The following is a 21,764-nucleotide window of genomic DNA, read 5'->3' on the forward strand; positions in this document are numbered from 1 at the left end:
ATTACAATGAATTGTTAAAACCTGATTGGTTTCCCTTTCACATTTGTTGGTAAAAGCAAAGAGCATTTTTCAGAAATATGTACTAAAATGTCAAAATTTGGCTAAATTAGTGTCTACTCTACTCTACTCTACTCTACTCTACTTTAATCTACTCTACTTTAATCTACTCCATGAAAGTGAAAAGTGAAAGTGACGTGACATACGGCTAAGAATGGTGACACATACTCAGAATTTGTTCTCTGTATTTAACCCATCTAAAGTGCACACACACAGCAGTGAACACACACCGGAGCAGTGGGCAGCCATTTATGCTCCGGCGCCCGGGGAGCAGTTGGGGGGGTTCGGTGCCTTTCTCAAGGCCACCTCATTCGTGGCCGGCCCGAGACTCGAACCCACAACCTTAGGGTTAGGAGTCAAACTCTCTAACCATTAGGCCAGGACTTCCCCCTCCATTATGGTAAATCCAATTTTAAATCGAACTATATGTCAGATACATGAATGCACCTTGTGTTGTTTAATTGTTCTGACTAAATAAAAGTCATTTTATGATAAAACTTCTTTAATTATCACATTTTCCTTCTTACCAAATCTACTTTTCCTCCTTGACATTCTTATGGTGCTACTGTACGCTTGGCTATTTCTATTACTTCGCACTCATTCATAGTAAACTAATCATTCGTTTCAGACACCGAAACACATTTGCACTGCACATTCTCTTATGCATAGATGTGCTTCTTAGTGTTGAGTACTTCTCCAGCTATGGAATAGATTTTCTAAAATTTTTCTAAAATATGTGACTATTCTTTAGATTATAGATTTGCTCAGAAGTACTGTCAGAAAGCTCTAAGGCATAGCAACCTGAGTGCCTGCTCTACGGAGACAAAGAGCTCTGTGACTCTTATTTAGACTGGTGAAAAAAAGAATGCTGGCAAAAAAACAAGTACCTTAGGGAAACTGCAGCCCCAGTAACTGTTCCAAGTAGCTGGAGTTCTGTGTGACTAGATTATGGATTTAGTAAAAGAGTGCTGACAAAATTCTCTAAAGCAGTGCCACCTGGTGACATCTACAAAAGGCTGAGTGAGGGAAAATATGGTTAGCCTCGCAGTTTACTGGTCTCTGGTTCAGTCCAGAGGTCTCCTTACTGTCTGTGTGGAGTTATACATGCTCTTTCTATATCGGAATGGGTTTTCTCTTACCTTCCAAAAACATGCCAGTAAAGTAGGTCATCAATTGGCTACATTAAGACTACTCTAATGCCCCTTGGCATGAAAGAGTGTATGCATCACACCCTGTGATAGACTGGTGTGTTTCCATAATCATCACGACCTTGACCAAGGTAAAGTGCTTTCTAGTGATGTATGGATTTATTCACTGACTTTCGAGAAGGACACCTCTCAGTTTGTTGCAGTTTAAGAAACTATCCTTGAATGCCCCATTGACTGCTGATATCTGATTAATACGATAAGTTTGTACATAATATTACTCATGGCTGCACCCAACCAGTAAACAAATTCATTTCATGCCTGTGGCATTTGGCCAAATGACATGTTGGACCATCATAACAAACATTTGATTAAACTATTTATTTATTACGGTGTACACTGGAAATCATATGATACAGTAATTCTGTCTTATTTTTTTTTTTTTAGATCAAACAGCAGCAATGACAAGATACAGAGTTTACAAGATTACATTAAATTTATTATCATGACATTATCTTACAGGTCACAAAATGTTTGGCTCTAACAAAATAAGAGTAAATACAAAGTCTCTGGAACATAGATAATTCAGACAAGTGCAGTTTATACACACCTTATGTTGTTAAAATGTATTTTTTAAATGCATTTTCCGTTAGAAAGTACAGTACATAAATACTATTGAAGGTTTTAGACCTTTGAATAGATTGAAAACTGTATTATTGCATTATTACAACTCTGTATTATAGTCTAATAAGTCAGTCTTTCACCTCACCTAACTGTACTGAAAGATAGAATAGAGTATGCTTTAGTTTAAGGACACAACAAATCACTTTCTTGCTTACACTTCATTATACTGTATATCCTTCCATTTCATTTCCATACATGCCCAAATCTATACGTTTTTGCACTCTGACATTACCTCTGGTTCTCAGATATCGATGAAAATAACCTCTCAATCCTGCTTTATGACATGCAAATAATGTTTGCAGTGCACTAATCGAAATGGACTTGGGTCAAATTGCTATTTGACCAAAAATTAATATCTAGGATTAAGCCAAGTTAAAAAAAAAATCCCATCATTTGAACTTAAAGAAGTTACGATTTTGGAGGGAGGTCGATGCTTCACTGCACTGCCATTTACATACAGTAAATAGCAGATAGACATTCAAACAATTATAGTATGAAATAAATGAGAAGACAAGCAAGACACTAAAACCTTTGGCCAAGTCGAAAACAAACATCAAAAAGTGCTAGTCCAATAGCACTTAAAAGTACCAAGGATAGACCTCTTAATTTCTCTATTATGTCACATATTTGTCGCAATTCCCTTTTAGATTTGTTGTTTTCTTCACAACACCTAGCTAGCAATACCAGGGTGATGCTGAAGATCCTGATGGGGGAACAGAGGCTGTGGCGTAGGGTGAATTTGCAGACTCCTGCCAGCTACCATGGCTGCTGGGGTAAGCATGGAGGGGAGCAATGAGGCATGTGGTGAGGGGTGAAGTGTTAGGCCAGCAATGTGAGAATGAGGATGTGTATGGTGAAGGGGTGCTGCTGAAATAAGGTGGAGAGGGTGTGTTGCCAGCATTACTGCAGGAGAAGCTGGGTAGAACACAGTAGGAAATGGAAGAGGGGTGAAGTGGGACTGTGAGAGAGTGGGACGGAGAGGAGGCTGGGCAGATGGGGAATTGCGGGATGCCAAACAAGCTGAAGGACAGGAGATAAAGGAACTGAAAGCTGATAGTGATCCGTGCTGATGTATGGTGTACGAGAGACAGGGAGCTGGGACAGTCTGATTTGAAGGCTCTGGACCAGGAATAGGTAGTTGGTCCATCTGAGGAACAAATGAACTTCTTGGCATGTCATGTTGCTCTTGGAGATGTTTCTGCTGCATATGCTGCTGGGCTTGAAGTTGAAGAAGTCTGTACTTGTCCATCTCTTCTTCAGTGAATGTTATAGGTTTCTCAGTCAAGGGAGGGATCAAGCAACTCTGTGGTGGATTGTCTGGTGATTTGTCTGATGTCTTTTCCAGAACTCTGAAGTTTTCATGAGCCATGGACCTCTCTTTCTGTGTGTCTGAGCTTGAACAAAGTGCCGCTGTTTTTTGATCAGTTAAAGATGGACCTAATTGGGACGAGGTTGAATTTTGTGTAGCTATATGTGAACTTTTCAAAATTTCAGATTTTGAATGATCATTTGGATATGTATTTACTTGGTCAAAACTGCTACTGCTACCTTTGTCTTTATGAATTCCTGCCTGTCTTATTCCTTTCTTTATCGAGGGGAGTTTACCAATCAAGGGAAGTGAAAGAGTACATATTCTGGTGTTTGCCAATTTTTTATCAGGTGTTGTGCTTTGCTTTGTCAAATCACTGCATTTGGAGTTTTGTGCAACAGGTTCCAGCTTTCCTCTGAAATCAGTTTGGGTGTCTGATTGCACTGTCTCTGATTGATCAATAGATGTTGAGGTTGGTGACTGACTCTTTTCTTTTGGTGTGTGTTCTCTTGAATGAGAATGCTTTGTCCTGGCAGATCTCTCTGTTGGCCACTTTAAGTCTCTCTGCCCAGAATTGGATAGCTTAATATAAGTGCGGCAATCTCCACTAATGTCTGAAACGCTGGTGATACTAGATGAAGCAGGACTATGTCTGAGCATAGGACTGGATTGCTCATTCCCCCTGTCATGTCTCACCACTGATCTTAACCAGAACTTGTTTCTTCGTTTATGCCTTCTAAGATAAGGGCTTGGTCTCTCGCACCACCAGTTTCGTTCTGTGTCATGTGGATCATCACCATCCTCAAAGACTCTATAAAAACAAAATCTTTTTGTAGAAGGGTTACGGCAGTCTCTATATCTGTTCTCCCTGAGGTGTCTTTTATGCCTTCTTATGCTGTATCGCTGCTTTATGATACTGTCACATACCCCATAGTAATTCCTTTCCTTGTAGAGTTCTGAGTCTCTGTAATTGCAGTATTCCTCTCTGGGTTCAGTATCTTTGTCTTGGCTGTCTAACATGTGCCCGTAACCATAGCATGGGAAACTGTAACTAGATTTTCTGATGTAAGAGCAAGGCTGGCTATATTCTCTCCTCCTGGGATAGTAAGGAGCTGATGCAGAAGAAGTACATTGTCTGTCCCATTGACAAGCAGGCCAGTCCCCATCAGACCTCAATTCCGACAAGACACCCCATGAGCTCGGCTTGAGTGGGGTCACATTAGCATCCCGTTTAGATTTGCAGACGTTGTCACACCACTGGTAATTTTCTCTACTCCCTACAGAAGACTCTATGGTAGCATGCAAAAGAGCCTTGCGCTTTGCCAGGCGTAGAGCTGGAGGCAACCTCTGACGCTTCCGTCTACGGCATCGTGGGGCAGAAAAAGGATTTACAATTATACTTTTTAGGTTTAGTTGTGGCTCATCCTTCAATGCCTTTCTATTCCTGAGTTTTTTCCTCTTCTCAGCGTATTTCTGCTTGATTCGCAGTTTGCTGGCCGGCATGCTGTTGAATTCAAATTGTCTTTCAGCAGGTGACTGGGAAAAATTGCTGAGTGCACAGGTCACTCTGTGTCCCCTAACAGCATCTATTTTACACACCCGAATTCTTCCTCTTCGCCGATGTTTGTGTTTCTTTGGTTTTAAAATGCCCAAGTTAACTTTAGAAACATTTGGGCTCTGCTCCTTGGCTCTGCTGGGTTGATCTGAGATGGTGCACACATCTGTCTTCTCTGCCCCTGTGCCTTTTTCTTTGCCTTCTGGGCATTTGAAATTCAAGAAGAACGGATTGCAACTGTAGGACACACGGGGTTCGTCCGAGGTGTACTGAACAAGTTCACAAGGCCATTTTAACTTTGTCCCATCTTTTCCAAGGACATTTAAGAAAGTTTTGTTGTCTAGGTCACCCGCAGCTAAACAGTCTCCGGTCATTAAATCATCCTTTTTGCTGCTTTTTACCAAGTCTTGTTTTGAGTATTGTGCATTGAGTTGGCCAAGAGCCATATTGTTATTTCCATCTAGGCTTGGGTTCTTCAGGCTGCTTTTCTCCATCAATCCATCAAAGGTCATTTCATGTCTGGGTGTTTGGCCATTATTAGCTGCTTTATCTTTTGATCTGGCTGGCTGTTTCCCAACTTCTGAACCCTGTGAATCAGGACAACTTTGGCTCTGTGGTTCTATGGTGCAGTACATTACCTGCATCTCCAGACTACCTTCCTCATTCGGCTGATCTGTCTGTAGATCCCTCTGTGGGGAATTGTTCAGGGGCATTGGATCCAGAGGGACATGGTGGTCATCCTGTGTGTGTGAGGGAGATTGGGACAAGAGACCCTGCAAGGCCAGCTTCTGCTGATGTCTCTGGAATTCCTGTTGGTCACTAGTTTCATCCAATCCATCAGTGAACACTGATGCACAGGAGTCCAGCTTCAAGTGAGCCCTTTTGGAAAAACAGAATGAGACGCCTGCCTTGGCATCCCGGTGACCTTTTGGGCTCTGAGCTAGCAGTGAGGAACACTTAACCCGAAGAGAGCACTGATTTGTAAGTACTGGTGCAGATTGAGCGATTTTGGTGGTTAAGTCTGGGGAGGGAGAGCTGTGATTCTGATTGTGGCATAGAATGTTCTTTTCTCCTGATTTGTCGCTGCTATTGAGTCTTATTTTCTCTTGCTGCTTGTCCTGGCCTGTAGCTATCAAGTCTATCTTCTTTTCTTGGTCACTGTAAAAAAAACAAAAAAGAACATACACAAAGCAATTACTGAATTTTATGTATTTTCTTCACATGTTTATATATCTGTTTCACCTCCTACAGTCTCTGAGGCAGTTGCTTGCAGGGCTGATGAAGGACTTTTTTACTCTCTATCCTCTTTTGTCCTCTGTGTACTTCACTTAACTGCTAATACGGCTATCTCCACTCAACTACACAACTGTTATTTTTTGGGATTCTTTATATATATAGTATTTATTAAATCCTGTAAAGTTGCAGTCACTATTTGTAATATTCATAACAATTTACTCTACATTACTGTATTTGTGTTATACTCTATAGAAATATAATGATATACAATTATGCATGATACAATAATACAATGATGACTCAGTGGTCAAAAAAAGGACAAAGCAAAATAAACTGAAGCATCGTATCATAAATCTTTGTTCTTTAAGGGCTTTGAGAACCTACTATATAACAAACATGGTGTCTCACCCATCCCTTTGCTGCTTGAGCAGGGCAATTTGATGGAGCCGTTTCAGTGCTTTCTCTTGCTTCCTCTCATCCTTCCAGCTCTTAGATGAGACGTTGCGTGCAAATTCTCTTTGCTTAAGCTCCTTAAGTCTCTGCCAAGACAGACACAAGAGGGACAAATTACATACATAGACAGTAAGCAACGTCGGAAAAAGGTAAGTCCAAAAAAAACCTAAAGAATTCATTGTTTAAATTTTCTTTTAGTTGGGTGTCTGTCTGGTTATTAAGGTCTTCCTCTGGGAAGAAGGGGAAAAATGAATCAAAACTAAATAAACAAGATATCAACAAAGCCCACCTCCAATCAGAAACCAATAAAAATGTCAACAGCAACTGGCAGCTATGAAGTCAGCACTGGGGACATGTCAAATTCAGTGACTTCATACAGCAGGGAAATAAAGAAATTTGATTATTTAATTAGACTTGGGAATTGCAAAAAAAAAAATTAGCATTCTTCCTCGCAATAGATTGCACTTCATACTAATGTTTTGGTATGATTAATGAATGCCATTTTCAGTGATTAAATGCCATTTTCATTAATGACACCTTTGGGCTGGCTTTTCATGCAAACTCACAATCATTCTATAGGAACAATTCAGAATACTTACATTTACATTCATGGCATTTGGCAGACATTTATCTCATTTTACACTGAGGGTTAAGAGCCTTGCTCAAGGGCCCAACAACCTTCCGATCAGTAGTCCAACACCTTATACACTAGGCTAAAACATCCTCCAATGACATAAAATCTGCACTACATTGTTATCCACATTTTTTGTTGTTTGTTAACCCCCACCTGCTAGCTAGCTAGCTCCCACCAAAAAACACCAGCAGGGGAGAGCGAAAGGTAACATGTACCTCCTCGTGGACTGCTGCTCATTTTATGTCATGAACACACTTGTAGTAAAGCAACATCTAGCTTATTCTATATACTTGAGCTCACACACACACACACACACACACACACACACACATCCATGAATGGCTAGCATTGCACTGATTGACAGAGATAGAGAGAGAATATGATATTATTCTATTAGACAAATAGAACAAACTTGCACAGGCTGTTATATTGCAAAAAAAGGTAAATAAGCTAACAGTGTCCAATTATCTGATTAAAATGAAATAAAAGTATTGTGTATAGTTTAAATAAAAATCCAAAGGTTCTTATTAAACCTTTAGGGGCAGTTGTCTCTCAACTGGTTAAGGCTCTGGGTTGTTGATCGGAGGATCAGGGTTCAAGGCCCAGCACAGCCAATCTGCTACTGCTGGGCCCCTGCTCCAGGGGTGCTGTATCATAGCTGCCCCTGCACTCAGACCCCAACCTCCTCAGTTGGGGTATGTGAAGAAAATAATTCCACTGTAATGTATATGTGGTGATAATAAAGGCTTCTTCTTCTTCTTCTAAACCATGATAATTATGATAATTGCTTATACTAAACTTGAACCCAGCAGTTCAGATATAGAGTGCTTTATAAAATAAAAACTCATGAATGCAGCTCCTTTAATTGTAACAGTAACAGCCATACTAATGCATTGTAATGTGTTAATGTACCAATGGATTTCTCAGCCCTAATAAATGTTGAGCTTTTAATATAAATTTTGCATTGGATTTCCTATCAAAAATCACAACCAACACCGTTATTCCATTGCAACCTATTCCATTTCTTATGAAAAAGGCATAACAAAGAATTCCATATAGCATTTACTTTGATTTATTTGTATTGATAAAGGTCATATACTGTATGTGTTCTGACACAACATACCTTACTTAACACCAGTGTGTTTTTTTGTCTTTTTTTTTTATTCGTTCATTTATACTTTTAAATGAAGTGAATGATAAGCAAATGGCAATTTCTCTCTCTTTCCCAGCTGTACCACTTTTTTCCTGCTTCTCTTTTTCGCAGTTTTGATCTAAAGTCAAATTAATTCCAACTTTTCTCTCACTGATGCTTGACAACTTTAGTCCTTCCATTTCTGATTCTGATGAGCAAACATAAAAGCAATATGTTTAATTATCTCAGAACACTGTCATATTCATGATTTTGGATTTTGCCCTTGGAAGACAATTTGAAATGTCATTGAAACAGCTGCCTCATGAATAATTGACAGATTTACAGAATGGTTCAGCAGAAAGTCTGGAAAACTCAAAGGCACTGATTTACCATGTCCTTTTCACTCTTTTTTTTCTGACAAAACAAAAGAAAATGATAATGGAATTGGAACAGGAAACCATGAAGCCTAATGATTAAAAAAAAAAAGTCAAACACCACTAATTTGCTGATACCGAATCTGAATAAGACTTAAAATGGTGTTTAGGACCTCAAGAATGTCCTAAATCTCAAACATCTCTACTGTACTTACAGACAATATCTGTCTATTTCATACTCTTCTATACAGGTTGAATAAGCTCTGATATACATTAAGTACATTACGTAAACACTTACTGAGTGATGTTAAAAAGCACACTTGCTGTTGTGCCACTCTTCAAATTTGCCTTGTTGTCTATGTTTGTCTTTATAAGAGGTCCTATTTTGTGCAGAATACCAAAATGAGTATAAAGGTTTATGTCCATGTGGGATGCATTGTATAAAAGACTGACATGATATTTCTGTGGATATGGGATCAGACCAAATATATCAGACAAGCAGCATAAAGCCACAAAGTGGGAAAACTCTGTATAAAAAAATATAAATAAACACCCCATTATTTATTAATAGCAAAGAATCGTCTGGGAGGTGCGTCAAGGCTGATAATGACTTGGGAGATAAACCGCTATCTTCGGTTCCAGGCTCAGAAGTGCCCAAAAACAAATCTGGATCAGTCTCTGTCAGCTGTCATATGTCACATTAAATGTGTGCAACTGGATGATTATGTGTAATCCACAGCAATGAATGTGCTTTTTTCTAAGGTTGGTATATGAAACTCTGTTTTTGAGAAATATTTGAGAAAGTAATCTACTTTTATATTTTATACTCATGTCTATTACACTCACTATACACCTTCTGAATGACATCGAGTCTGCCAGTTCTGTTTGTGATAGACATTCATTGCAATTTTTTTTTTTTTTTTTGTAAATTTACATTTTTTTGTACATTTTCATTTATTTACCCTCAGCCAACATTTTAAAAAGTGGATGGTGAATTCGAATGAAAAATCCGTATACAGCAGTATAATGCAATTCCACTTATGCAATAAATCGTCTGATTGCCCAGCATTTCATATACAGTAACTCTCAAACTCACATTACAATAATGCTTGTTATACATGATATTTAAGTCCCTACCTTTATGTAATGTCTGACTAAATTGCATGTCCACCAATCAGTAATCATCATTGTCTCCTAACAATCACCGATCACCATTGTTTCCTAACAACCAATCACTGATCGCTATTGTTTCTATTGTTCAGCACCATTGTTTCCAAACAACCAATCACTGTTTACTATTGTTCCCAGCAACCAATCAGTGGCCGCTTTTGTTTCCCAACAACAAATTGCTGATCACTATATTTTCTAACAACCAATCCCTCGGTCGACTATTGTTTCCTAAGAACCAATCACTGACCACCATTCACAGACAAACACACACACAAAACTGTATACCCCTGCACTTCCACTGAAATCTTTGCATGTTAATGCTAAAATATGTTACTAAATGTCTTATATTTACAACCATAGCATCTTTATTTACACAACTACAGACCTGTGTCCTGATCGGTGCTCTGTGTACACAATTGTATTCTAGTGTATTGTACGGTCTGTCTTTTATGTAGCTCTGTGTTTCATGTAGCACCATGAGGATGATAGTCAGTGCTGGTTATTGTCATATGACTAGAATCTTTCTAGAATCAAGACTAGTGTCTTGAAATGTGTTACAATTTGAATTGTATGGTGTCGTAATTTTACATAGGTATAGTCACTGCAATTCTAGGTATAGTTCTAATTCAGTCTATTAATTTTAAACAATTACATGAGTGCATTATGAATGTATGGCTAATGCTAAGTCCATGTTGTTAGTAATCAGCACAGAGGTAACTCATTCTACTTGCACCCACGCGCGAGGGCAGATCAGTGTGAAATGTCATCTGACAGCGCAAAATACCCATGACCTCTGCCTTTCAGGAGACATTAGGGTTTTTTTCTAAAACATTAGCTCCAGGATGAGAACAGGCAACATTCTAATCAGCTAAAATGATTCAGGATAGATAATGTCACCGACACATACACACCTCTTAGTCAAGGTCTGTGCATCGGCTTAGCTTAGCTTGTATTTATGTTAGAGATAAAATAAACCCTTGTTGCTCTACACAGCAACTATGTGTGTGTTTTTTGTGGGTGTGTTAGAAATGTAACACAATGACATTTTCTGTGTCTGGGTAGTGCTTCAAATATCTGTATATGTAGTCTATTCTTACTTTGAATGTTAAATAGGTGTGCCTAAGTAATAAGGCGTTATTTTGTGTTGTCTGTGTGTTTTTCAGCCCTCAACCTCATTTAGACTGAGAGAGTGATACTTACTGGACTGTTTTATAATCCTACTTACACAATTATTATTTGTGTTTGTCCTTTAGTGCCTTTTCTAACAATTTTACTTTCCCAAATTTGAAACAAATCACTAAGCTACACCACCAAGCCAAATTGATCCAACACAATCCTGACCAGGCAGTTACTAAGGATGACTGAACACTGTAAATCCTTTCACGTTAATGAACGTTGTCATAGTCTGAAAGTCCACATGAAAGGAAAAACATCCCACTCAGGAGAATTTTTAGATGTACTCTGCCAGATCCCAGTCCCAATGCACATCTTTAGTCTTCAACAGAGAACCTTTTGAAATAAACAGAACAAAACCAAAACACAAAAAGTGCCTTTCATATTAGTATCTGTATTTACATCTGTTTGGAACACATTAGCTGAATAATGTATTCATTTATTCTGAATAATGTATTGATTTTCAGTTATATCCTGTGTGTGAATGTGTGTGTGAATGTGTGTGTGTGTGTGTGTGAGTTTAATTACACATGCTCTAGTTCTTCTGTTTTATCATACTCCACTGTGACAGGCTGCTTTAAATCTAAGCCACAAAAGCTCAGGTGCAGAAATTCACCAGGCTGACCTCCTAGACCCAGCTTCACTCAATCAACAGATGGGACTTCTAATGCGGTCTTCCTCGACCCTGTTCTATTTTTGAAATTACGCCCTATTTATTATATAGTGCACTATTTTGGGCAGCAATTTGTAGTCATGTTCTAAAAGCACATTCTGGAAATATCCGTACTGCAAAATATCAAATGTGACGAATCACTTAAATAGGCCAAGTAATGCAGTTTTATACTTCACAACATCACCAACATGCAGTGTACAAAATCAGTTTCCTTTAAATCACATATTATATTTATTACACTTTAGTGTAACCCAGAAGTGGTCACATGCCTTTTTAAATCTGGTTCAAAATTCACATTTTTAATGAATTCAATAAATCTTGCCCTATTAAAGAAAATAATTTCAAACATAAACTGAAAGTACCACTGAAAGATTGCTTTACCCGATAGACCAAATACATCTGTTGTGTATAGAGAGAAAGAGAAAGTGAATGTGTATGTTTGTGTGCTAGGTGTCCTAACAGGGCTCTTCCCCTAGGTACCTTTGAGAGTCTCGCAATGAGTCGTCTCTTTCTCTATTTCGCTGTCTGCTTTTCTTTTTTTAAACTCCACATTCTCTTGTCCTTTTGCCAGGCTGTGGCAGGTGCAGATAAATGATTAGACTCAGCTGGGCTACTGATGCTCTGGAGAACTCGCGCCGTTTAACTAGACCAGAAGACAATAAGAAGCTCTTCAGAATCAGAGCTTGCATAGTAGGAGACTCTCTCCGTCTCTCTCCGTCTATCTCTCTTTCTCTCTCCTCTAAAATCTGAACACTGAGGAACATCAATATGTTCTTCTTTTTCCTATTCCTATTTTGATACAAACTTTATATGAAGTTTCCTGGTGGTCCAGCTCCAGGGCAGGGAACCAACCCATTGACTAGGGGTTGCACAAGTCAGTGCTCTCTCAGAAATGGTCCCAATTCAAAAGAAAAAAAAATATACAGTGTGGGATTATTTTTCGTCAGGAAGTGCATCCGGCGTAAAACCTGTGCTAAAACATATACAGTATGTGAATCAATGATCTGCTGTGGTGATCCTGTGGAAATCTCTGCTTAAATACCCTGGGGGTTCAATCAGTGTGAATGGAGGCAGTTTAAAGCAAAGACAGTAAAACCAATTTTTTTCCTGCTTCTGTACCACTCCAGTGCTATACAGTATGATAGAATGTAACAATAGCTTTTTAAAGGTTTCTTACTGCTGAAGATCTTTTTTGAAGACTGGAAAAAGGCTTGGGTGAGTCCGTGCCCACCGTAACCTCATATTCCTCTCCATGGTTGAATGAAGAGTAATGAAACCCAGTTCTGACAAACGGTTCAGTGTATTGTGCATTCTGGGCTGCTTTCTGCTGACTATGATTGTAAAGTGTGATTAATTTAGACTTTCTGACAGTTCAAACCAGTATGAACATTAAAAGGCATTTCCAATCTCAGACCTGCTACTTACTGGTTGTTTTATTGTTTTTTTTTTCCTACTTTATATTGTGTAAATGCTTTCATTGTGCATGAAAATCCCAGTAGATCAGCAGCTGCTGAAATATCTAAACCAGCCTGCTTGGTCAAAATCAAAGAGATTTATATTTCTTCTTTGATGTTTGCATTTCGATTCAAAAAGCAGCTTTACAAAAATCCAGATATATAATTTACATTTTTTTTATCTTACGCCAAATTACAAGGCCAGAGACAACAACGGCAAAGAAAAACTCCACTGCGACGACAAGAGGAAGAAACTTTGAGAAGAGCCACAGCCTGTATAACACCAGATACTGTGATTATAAGTAATTCTTCTTCTGTAACTGTATTCTTATAGTAAGCTATTTGTTTTAACAGAAACGTACTTATGTACATTTGAGTTTTAAATGAAACTCAACCAACTCAGTGTTCACTGACAGAGACTTGAGTGTAAGCTCTTCTGAGAACATGGTGAAGGTCAGGCTTGGTGATGTGTATATTACCTGAACCTCTAGACCTTAAAAATTTGCTGAATGGATAATTTCATGAATGAACTGTGAGTGTATTTGTAAACGAATCAATGGGACACAAATGGCACTTCAAACATGCAATCACTCTAATGCGTTGTGCTTATAATATATCTGGACTGATCCATTGTAGCCCATAATGTATGCAAAGATAGATATTTTAATCAGAGTAATGATGTAAGCATCTTTTACCAGAGAATGCCTCATTGCTATGCTTGAACACATTCAAATTCTCATGTAAGTAAGAGAGAAAGAAGTTCAGAGAAAGGTAAGACTTGGTGAAAGCATGGGTTTATCAGATATACTTCCACAGAGCACAGAGGCGGTGTAAAGGAAACATCTGAACACTAACATTGACAATGCTCTTTCAACCTTAGCAGCCAAAATAACAGGCCTACACAACCGCTGCAGGCTATGCGACTATAAAGAAACCACACAAAATGTGGCTGCAAAGATGTATGTGAATGCACCATTTGTTTATTTGTGAGTGTGAGGCTTAGAATTGTAAAAGGGGGTCTTGGGGTGACCTTCAGGTTTCCATAAGGGTTTGGAAATGCGAGTATTTGTTTAGAGGTGTTCAAACACTTGTACACATTTGAAACTGCAGTAAGAGATTGCACTGAGAAAATGTAAAAAAAAAAAAAATAAATAAAAAGACAGAAAGAAAAGAAAAAAGAAACACACTGTGCTGACTGCAGCTCTTTCTGACTATTCTTATGGGATCATTTTGACAAATGGTGCTTACTGGCTGCAGCGACACCCCTGTTCTGCAGCACTTACTGACGATGCAAGCAGGATGTCAGCAGGTTCGTTCATCTCCCCTCGCTTCCTCACAAATTCATTATGCATCCTAAAGACACTGCTGTAACTACACTTGTAATCTGGTTGAACCAGGTTTGGACCAAATTTCAGCACGGAATGATATTCTGGGATGTGGGAGGCAGCAAGAAGCCTCAGGTGCTTACTTGCAGAGCAAAATTAAAAGCTTTAACAAACTCACTGGTCACTATAAACAGTACCTCCAAGGATTGCGGCACATATCTATGTGTAAAAAAAACAACTGTACTGGCTTTTTAGGAATTCAATAATGAAATATCTGAAATAAATAATTCAATAAATAAATAAATAAATAAACAAACAAATAAATAAATAGATAGATATCTTAAAATAGAATAAGAACGAGACGTGCAAAGACAGAGATGGAACAAATGAGCTGCTACTGTTGAGTGATTCTTGTTGCTACAGGCATGAACTATATGACGACGTGATCTCGTCAATGTCAGTTATTAGTTTTATCCATAATCATCAGATGTAATGAACATTTCGACTTTGTGTTTTGAACAAGATGCCTAGACTCGGTCCTGAGAAACAGGGTCCATATTAATAAATCAATTTATAAGTCAGACTAGATGCTCTGACAGATATTGTTATTATTATTATTATTGTTAGTAGTAGTAGTAGTAGTAGTATTATTTTTATTTTTATTATTATTTTGATGGTTATAATAATAATAATAATAAGAAGAAGAAGAAGAAGAAGAAGAAGAAGAAGAAGAAGAATTATTATTATTATTATTATTATTATTATTATTATTATTATTATTATTATTATGTTTTATTTTTATTATTATTGTTATTTTATTTATTTTATAATGTTTTATTATTATTATTATTATTATTATTATTATTATTTACAGAAATTTAGGGACTCCTTCCATGATTAAAGATAAAAAAGGTATCTTTTCATCAAAGTTTTTAAAATATTTAAGCTCCTTACATTGAATAGATTTCTTTTGAAGAATAAGCCTAATATCTGAAAATGTTCTGAGGAGGTATATATAATTTTTAGCCCCATAGAGTTTGCGAATCTTCATTAATTCTTTTTACCAGGACAGTGGTGTTCCTTTCTACCAGCAGAAAGGAAATGGACTTACAGTATGGGGACATTTTCAATCAGTATAAACAAATGAAGAATTTCATCGCCACAAGTCTGATATAAAACGAGTCAGGACTCTGTTGGCTTTCAGTGCGAGACGTTTGTTGTTCCCTCTATTGGGATAAACGTACACAGAATTTTAGTGCTTGAAGAAAACACCTTCAAATTTTAGATGCTTATGAGCAAGCACTTTGGGCATCTCAGAGAGCAAAAATGGGTTTGATATCATCATTTTCTTGGAAAAAAATGAACTAAATATTTTGCTTCTAGTAAGTTAAGTAAAAACAGATATTCCTACAAATTCAAAAATAACCATCATTGTACAGTTTGATATGACAAAGAAATTCAGTGCTAAACATGGGCACACCAAAACAGGCACAAATTCCACTTTTTGGCCTTTTGTAAAAGGACTAAAAATACCTAAGACTAAGCTAAAAAGGTAGCTTTCTTAATCTTCTCTGTGCCAGAGCTTAAAAGCCATGTAAAATAATCCTGAAAACTGATACTTGGGATTAGCAGTCGGTCTGCCTTGGCTGAGCAAAGAGTCTGAAACGGGGTTCAGTGCTTCATGAGATCAGTGATCACAAAATAGTTTCCTAAGGAAAAAATAATCAAATAATACAAAGTTCTTTTTTTTTTCCTGTTACTTAATTAAGAATGTTCTTTAATTTAAGAACGTTTCCAGAAACCCTTCAGCACTAAGATGGTATTTAATTCAATGAGTAAAGCAACCTGTTTTTGTGCATTTGGATCTTGCGCTGTGGTTTTACCTTAAAATGACTAGAGGCTATTTATTTCAATTTAAATAATCTTACCGATCCATTTGATAGGTTATTACTGGTCCAATCAGGGACTGTGGGAATATTATTGTTTTTTTTTGTTTTTTTTATTGGTCTAGAGATATTTCTTCTTAATTCTTGGCTAATATTCTTTGCAAACTAGAGATTGTGCTACAACAATATCTTCACATTATATCACAATATCACTCATAATAGTGTGTCAAAATTACTGAAAAAACATGATGGCATTTAAAAAGTTGCCACAACATTATGGCCGCCAAATGCCGATCGATCTAAGTACGATGAAGCTTGGTTCATTCAGATAGATGGATCTGCACAAACCTTGAATGGAATATTCAGGACAAGGTTCTGAGGAGACTTGCAGAGCTTTGGATGTGTCCGTTGATAGTGAGGATGGAGGTAAGTTAAAAAATATCACGGCCCATATTCATAAAGATTCTAAGAATGATCTCAGAGAGCTCCAAATTTAGCTTAAACATTAGGAATCTTATCTCAGAGCAACTCTGAGCAAGGAAAATACAGCAACTTTTATATTTTTGTAGGACATGTTTATTGGTTGTCCAATAAAAAAGAAGCATTTTTAAAATCTGGTCTATTATAGGCCTTTACTTTTTCTCTATGTTAAGATATTCGAGGCTTTATGAAGGGTTTACGTTTGTGACCCATTGTATTAGAGACGCGCTAACATCTGTATGTTACAAACGTTATAAATGTAATGCAAATAATTTTGTAATTTCGCAGGAAATGACATTTTGAAAAATTTGCTGTGATACATCGCTCTGTATAACACAGATCTGTAAGTGGATGTCTAATTAAGAGTGGCTTATGTAAAATGCCTGCCATTAGCCAATCAGATTTCAGCAGGCATTTTATAACAATTGTTATTATTATTATTATTATTATTATTATATTAGTAGTAGTAGTGGGGGGCACGGTGGCTTAGTGGTTAGCACGTTCGCCTCACACCTCCAGGGTCGGGGTTCGATTCCCGCCTCCACCTTGTGTGTGTGGAGTTTGCATGTTCTCCCCGTGCCTCGGGGGTTTCCTCCGGGTACTCCGGTTTCCTCCCCCAGTCAAAAGACATGCATAGTAGGTTGATTGGCATCTCTGGAAAATTGTCCCTAGTGCGTGAGTGAATGAGAGTGTGTGTGTGTGCCCTGCGATGGGTTGGCACTCCGTCCAGGGTGTATCCTGCCTTGATGCCCGATGACGCCTGAGATAGGCACAGGCTCCCCGTGACCCGAGGTAGTTCGGATAAGCGGTAGAAGATGAATGAATGAATAGTAGTAGTAGTAGTAGTAGTATTACCTCATTTATTTGTAATCTTTGTCCAGGTTATATACTTTTTAATTCACTCTTCCTCATTATGTTATTCTGTAGTCCAGGCAGCTATATTTCTACCTTTACTGATTAAGCACATCCTGATAGTTCAAATAAAAAAGATGATGAAAAGTGCAGCTGTTCATCCTAATGCTGAGGTGCGATCAAATACAACCCCTGAGCTAAATATGATTCATGAAGTCTGCATGCAGTGTACAGGAGTAATAAATCTCTCAGAGATGTGATCTGAGCTCGGAGATGGGGAGGCAATTTCAGTGGCATCTGTCAACTGGTTGCACACCAGTACACAGTGTACAACATCACAACTGAGAGTTATATTATAGAAGCTTTCATGTAAAATCTATCTATCTATCTATTTATCTATCTATCTATCTATCTATCTATCTATCTATCTATCTATCTATCTATCTATCTATCTATCTATCTATACATCTATACATCTATACATCCATACAAGAATTAGTGTATCTACACCAATCAGCCATAACATTAAAACCTCCTGCCTAATATGGTGTAGGTTCCCATTCTGCCACCAAAATAGCGCCTTGGACTCCACAAAACCTCTGAAGGTGTGCTCTGGTATCTGGCACCAAGACATTAGCAGCAGATCCTTTAAGTCCAGTGAGTTGCGAGGTGGATTATTTGTCCAGCACATGCCCAGATAGCTAGCTCAGATATCTGAGCTCAGAGATGGGGGAGGCAACTTCAGTGTCATCTGTCAACTAGAAGCTTTCATGTAAAATCTATCTATGTTCCCAACACACATCTATGAGCCTTGGGTTTGTATGGAATTGAACGGTTTTCAGTTTTTAGTTCTTTATAATTGTGTACGTTTGTTCATTTCTTGGAAAGTTACGTTGAATACAAAATTTGCCACAAATTTAATTCCATAATATATTCCACAGGCGCCGTTTAACGAGTCAATCGAGGTTATTTACGTCACCTGCCGAGGGTTTTAATGTTATGGATGATTGATGTACTGCAAGTCATAATTTTCTTACTTTGAGACCAGCATGCACAATTTCACTGCAATGACATGTCCTATTTTTCCACTACGTGACAATTTTTTAAATAATAGAACTTGTTCTACCTCCTCCTGAGATAGAGCGAACGTACGTTTATTTATGCAGTTATGTTGTTTCTTTTTCTCTGTAACTGAAATATTTCTGTAAATTCAGGCTTATACAGTGCACAATGACTGTCCTTGATTCGTTAACGATTAATGTGGCTTGAATAAGTTTTGCATTGAAAAAAGCATTGATACACGTCATTGTTCTTTCTTCATAACACAAGGGCAGTTCATCTTCTATCCTCTAAGCAGCGGTAATTAATGCAGCGTACACAATCCTTTATCATTTTGACATATAGGAGCTAACGGAAGCTGCACAGCAGGATAGATTTTACAGAATTAAATTCTATATTTGTTTAGATGCAAACATTAGGCATGTAAATGACTGTGTTTTAATATTTGGCCTTTTTCCTTCGTTCATGTTCCCAAGTTCATGCATTTATTTTCTTGCATGCAAAATTACCATGAATCGCTCTTTGAACTCACAAATCTGTCATTCAGTCAGTGACTGAAAAATGTTTCACTCGTCCACCGTTTTTGAGTAATGATCATGTAGATAAGGCCTACAGTTATGTCTACTCATTCCTGTCACCCGTTTTAGATTGAAGCCTAGGGCAGAAACTTCAGAAATTGAAAGCGAAATGCACTAATTTACATCTCACAGCAGGCAAGAAAACACAAGCCAAAAGTTTTGTATTTTAATTTTGCCAGCATACTATTTCTCACTCACACACACACACACACACACACACACACACACACACTAGACATGAAAACACAGTCATGTTCAGCCTTCTCAACAGCAGGAAAATTTTAAAATAGCTGAACAGAATCATTGTAAGGCAAATTAAACACGTGAAGAAAGAAAATGTACATTCAATGTTTTTGTTTTCAACAATGAACACGTAAATCTAAAATTCTAAAAATCTTCCCGAAAAGATTAGAAATGTAGAAATGTGTACTGAATTAAATTAATCAGTTAATGCAAATTGTTAAGGCAATAATTAAGGCATATTGCAGGTTTCTATTAATTTGGCTGCTCCACATATCCAGCTTTCAGAAGAGTGTAACGGTACATAGTGAAGATTTCTAGGAGGTTTTTATTTGGACTATTTTGGAAGATGTCTCCAGTGTAAACACTTTGTAACATTCATGGATTTTTTTTTTTTTTTTTAGACATGATAAAGCCTTGTGGACAGAATCTTGAGGGCTTTGCAGTTTCTTGGTAACATTAAAAGCTGTGTGGTTTTTTTTTTGTTTGATTAAATTCCTAAGAGGAATAACAGCAGGTTAGAGAATGACTGTATTTATAGCTGTTTATAGTGGAAGTGATATAAACAGATAAAAATATAGAAAGTGTCATTTTTAAAGAATAATTCCCAAAAAAAAAAAAAAAACGCATGCTGTTGGTATAAGACGGTGCAAGGCCACATCACACCACCCTGTTATTGATTATTTTCCTCTAACAACAGATTCCACAATGTCTTATTCCTTAGTTAGGGTAGATAACATGTCAAGAACATACAGACATTTACGCAAGTGACCAATTGAGGGTTAAAGGCCTTGCTTAGGGGGTCAAGGAGAAGCAGATTGGTGGACCTGGGATTCAAACTCATCACCTTCTGATTAGGGATCCAACACCTTAACCACTGAGCTACTACTTCCAAACACAATCAACGTTCTCTGAAAATCCATCACAGCATAAAACATACAGGTAGTTTAATAAAGAAACATGGCACTTTTACCTTCCTCACAATGAAGTCCAAGATAATGCAGCTGACCAAACAACACCAGGGGAAGTTATATAAGAATAAGGCTCCTCAACACCCACCCAGTGCATGAACACCAAAATATTACACCACTTTAGAGAACCATTAAACACAGTTAGAATATAATCTCCCAAAATCTATCTCTGATCCAAGTTTATATCTGACTCCAGAATATTCAACTCCTGAAATTTGCTGCGTTGTTGTGAATGCTATGTCGCTGACGTGGAAGCTCAGTGGTTAAGGTGTTGGACTAGTGATCAGAAGGGTATGTGTTTGAATCCAAGGTCCACCAGGCTGCCACTGCTGGGCCCCTGAGCATGGCCCTTAACCCTCAGTTGTATAAATTGAAATAAAAATGCCAGCATGCCGTAAATGTTACCAAGCCTGTTGGTTGTTCTTGTAAGCCTGGTTTTCAGCTGTTGTGCTTTCTCTGCTCTTGACAACAGTTTTTCTTCTCACTCTAGTTGGATCTTATTCCTAGTCTGTTTGTCCGATGCCTGTTTTGTTCCATGAACCTGACATTTCTTGGATTGAAGCCTAATTTTTCCTTCGTTCCTATATTTTTGAGTAAGGAGTTTCTATTATTTTGGACTTTTCAATGTTTTTTGAATATAGTCCTGGATTTGCATCCAATACCAAGTTTCTTCCTATCTGACATCAGCGATATTGAGTTTTGAGCATGAACGAAAACATTGAGAATATAATTCCATTTAAGCTCTTTAAATGCTTAGTGGATCTTGGATCTCGGAGCTGCTTCTCAGATTTGCTTGCTTGTTTGTTTTTTCTAGAAAATTATTCCTGAGAAAATGAACCAAGAGTGCTGCGAATGAATGGGTAATTGTGAACACAACAAAAAACGATCTCATGTTTTTGAACAATGCATTGATTTAAAAGGCAACAATGGAAATAACAATTAAGACAACACCGTAAACTGATTATTAATTATAATTATAATAAACTAAAAGAAGGACAGGGGGGTACGGTGGCTTAGTGGTTAGCACTATCGCCTCACACCTCCAGGGTTGGGGGTTCGATTACCGCCTCCGCCTTGTGTGTGTAGAGTTTGTTCTCCCCGTGCCTCGGGGGTTTCCTCCGGGTACTCCGGTTTCCTCCCCCGGTCCAAAGACATGCATGGTAGGTTGATTGGCATCTCTGGAAAATTGTCCATAGTGCGTGATTGCGTGAGTGAATGAGAGTGTGTGTGTGCCCTGCAATGGGTTGGCACTCCGTCCAGGGTGTATCCTGCCTTGATGCCCGATGACGCCTGATGACGCCACAGGCTCCCCGTGACCCGAGGT

General features: G+C 38.0%; 1 protein-coding gene across 1 annotated transcript in view; it reads right to left on the reverse strand.

Moving 5' to 3' along the window:
- Positions 1-2,277: 2,277 nt before the first annotated feature.
- LOC132840256 (G patch domain-containing protein 8) overlaps positions 2,278-21,764 on the reverse strand; it is a 117,188-nt gene continuing 97,701 nt past the window's right edge. The window contains exons 3-4 of the mRNA XM_060861776.1: positions 6,395-6,525; positions 2,278-5,908 (exon numbers count right to left, since the gene is read on the reverse strand). Of these exons, the coding sequence (XP_060717759.1) occupies positions 2,557-5,908; positions 6,395-6,525 (3,483 nt within the window). The 3' untranslated portion in view covers positions 2,278-2,556. The remainder of the gene's footprint in view (positions 5,909-6,394; positions 6,526-21,764) is intronic.

Source organism: Tachysurus vachellii, chromosome 25, assembly GCF_030014155.1.
Source record: "Tachysurus vachellii isolate PV-2020 chromosome 25, HZAU_Pvac_v1, whole genome shotgun sequence".
Taxonomy (NCBI): domain Eukaryota; kingdom Metazoa; phylum Chordata; class Actinopteri; order Siluriformes; family Bagridae; genus Tachysurus; species Tachysurus vachellii.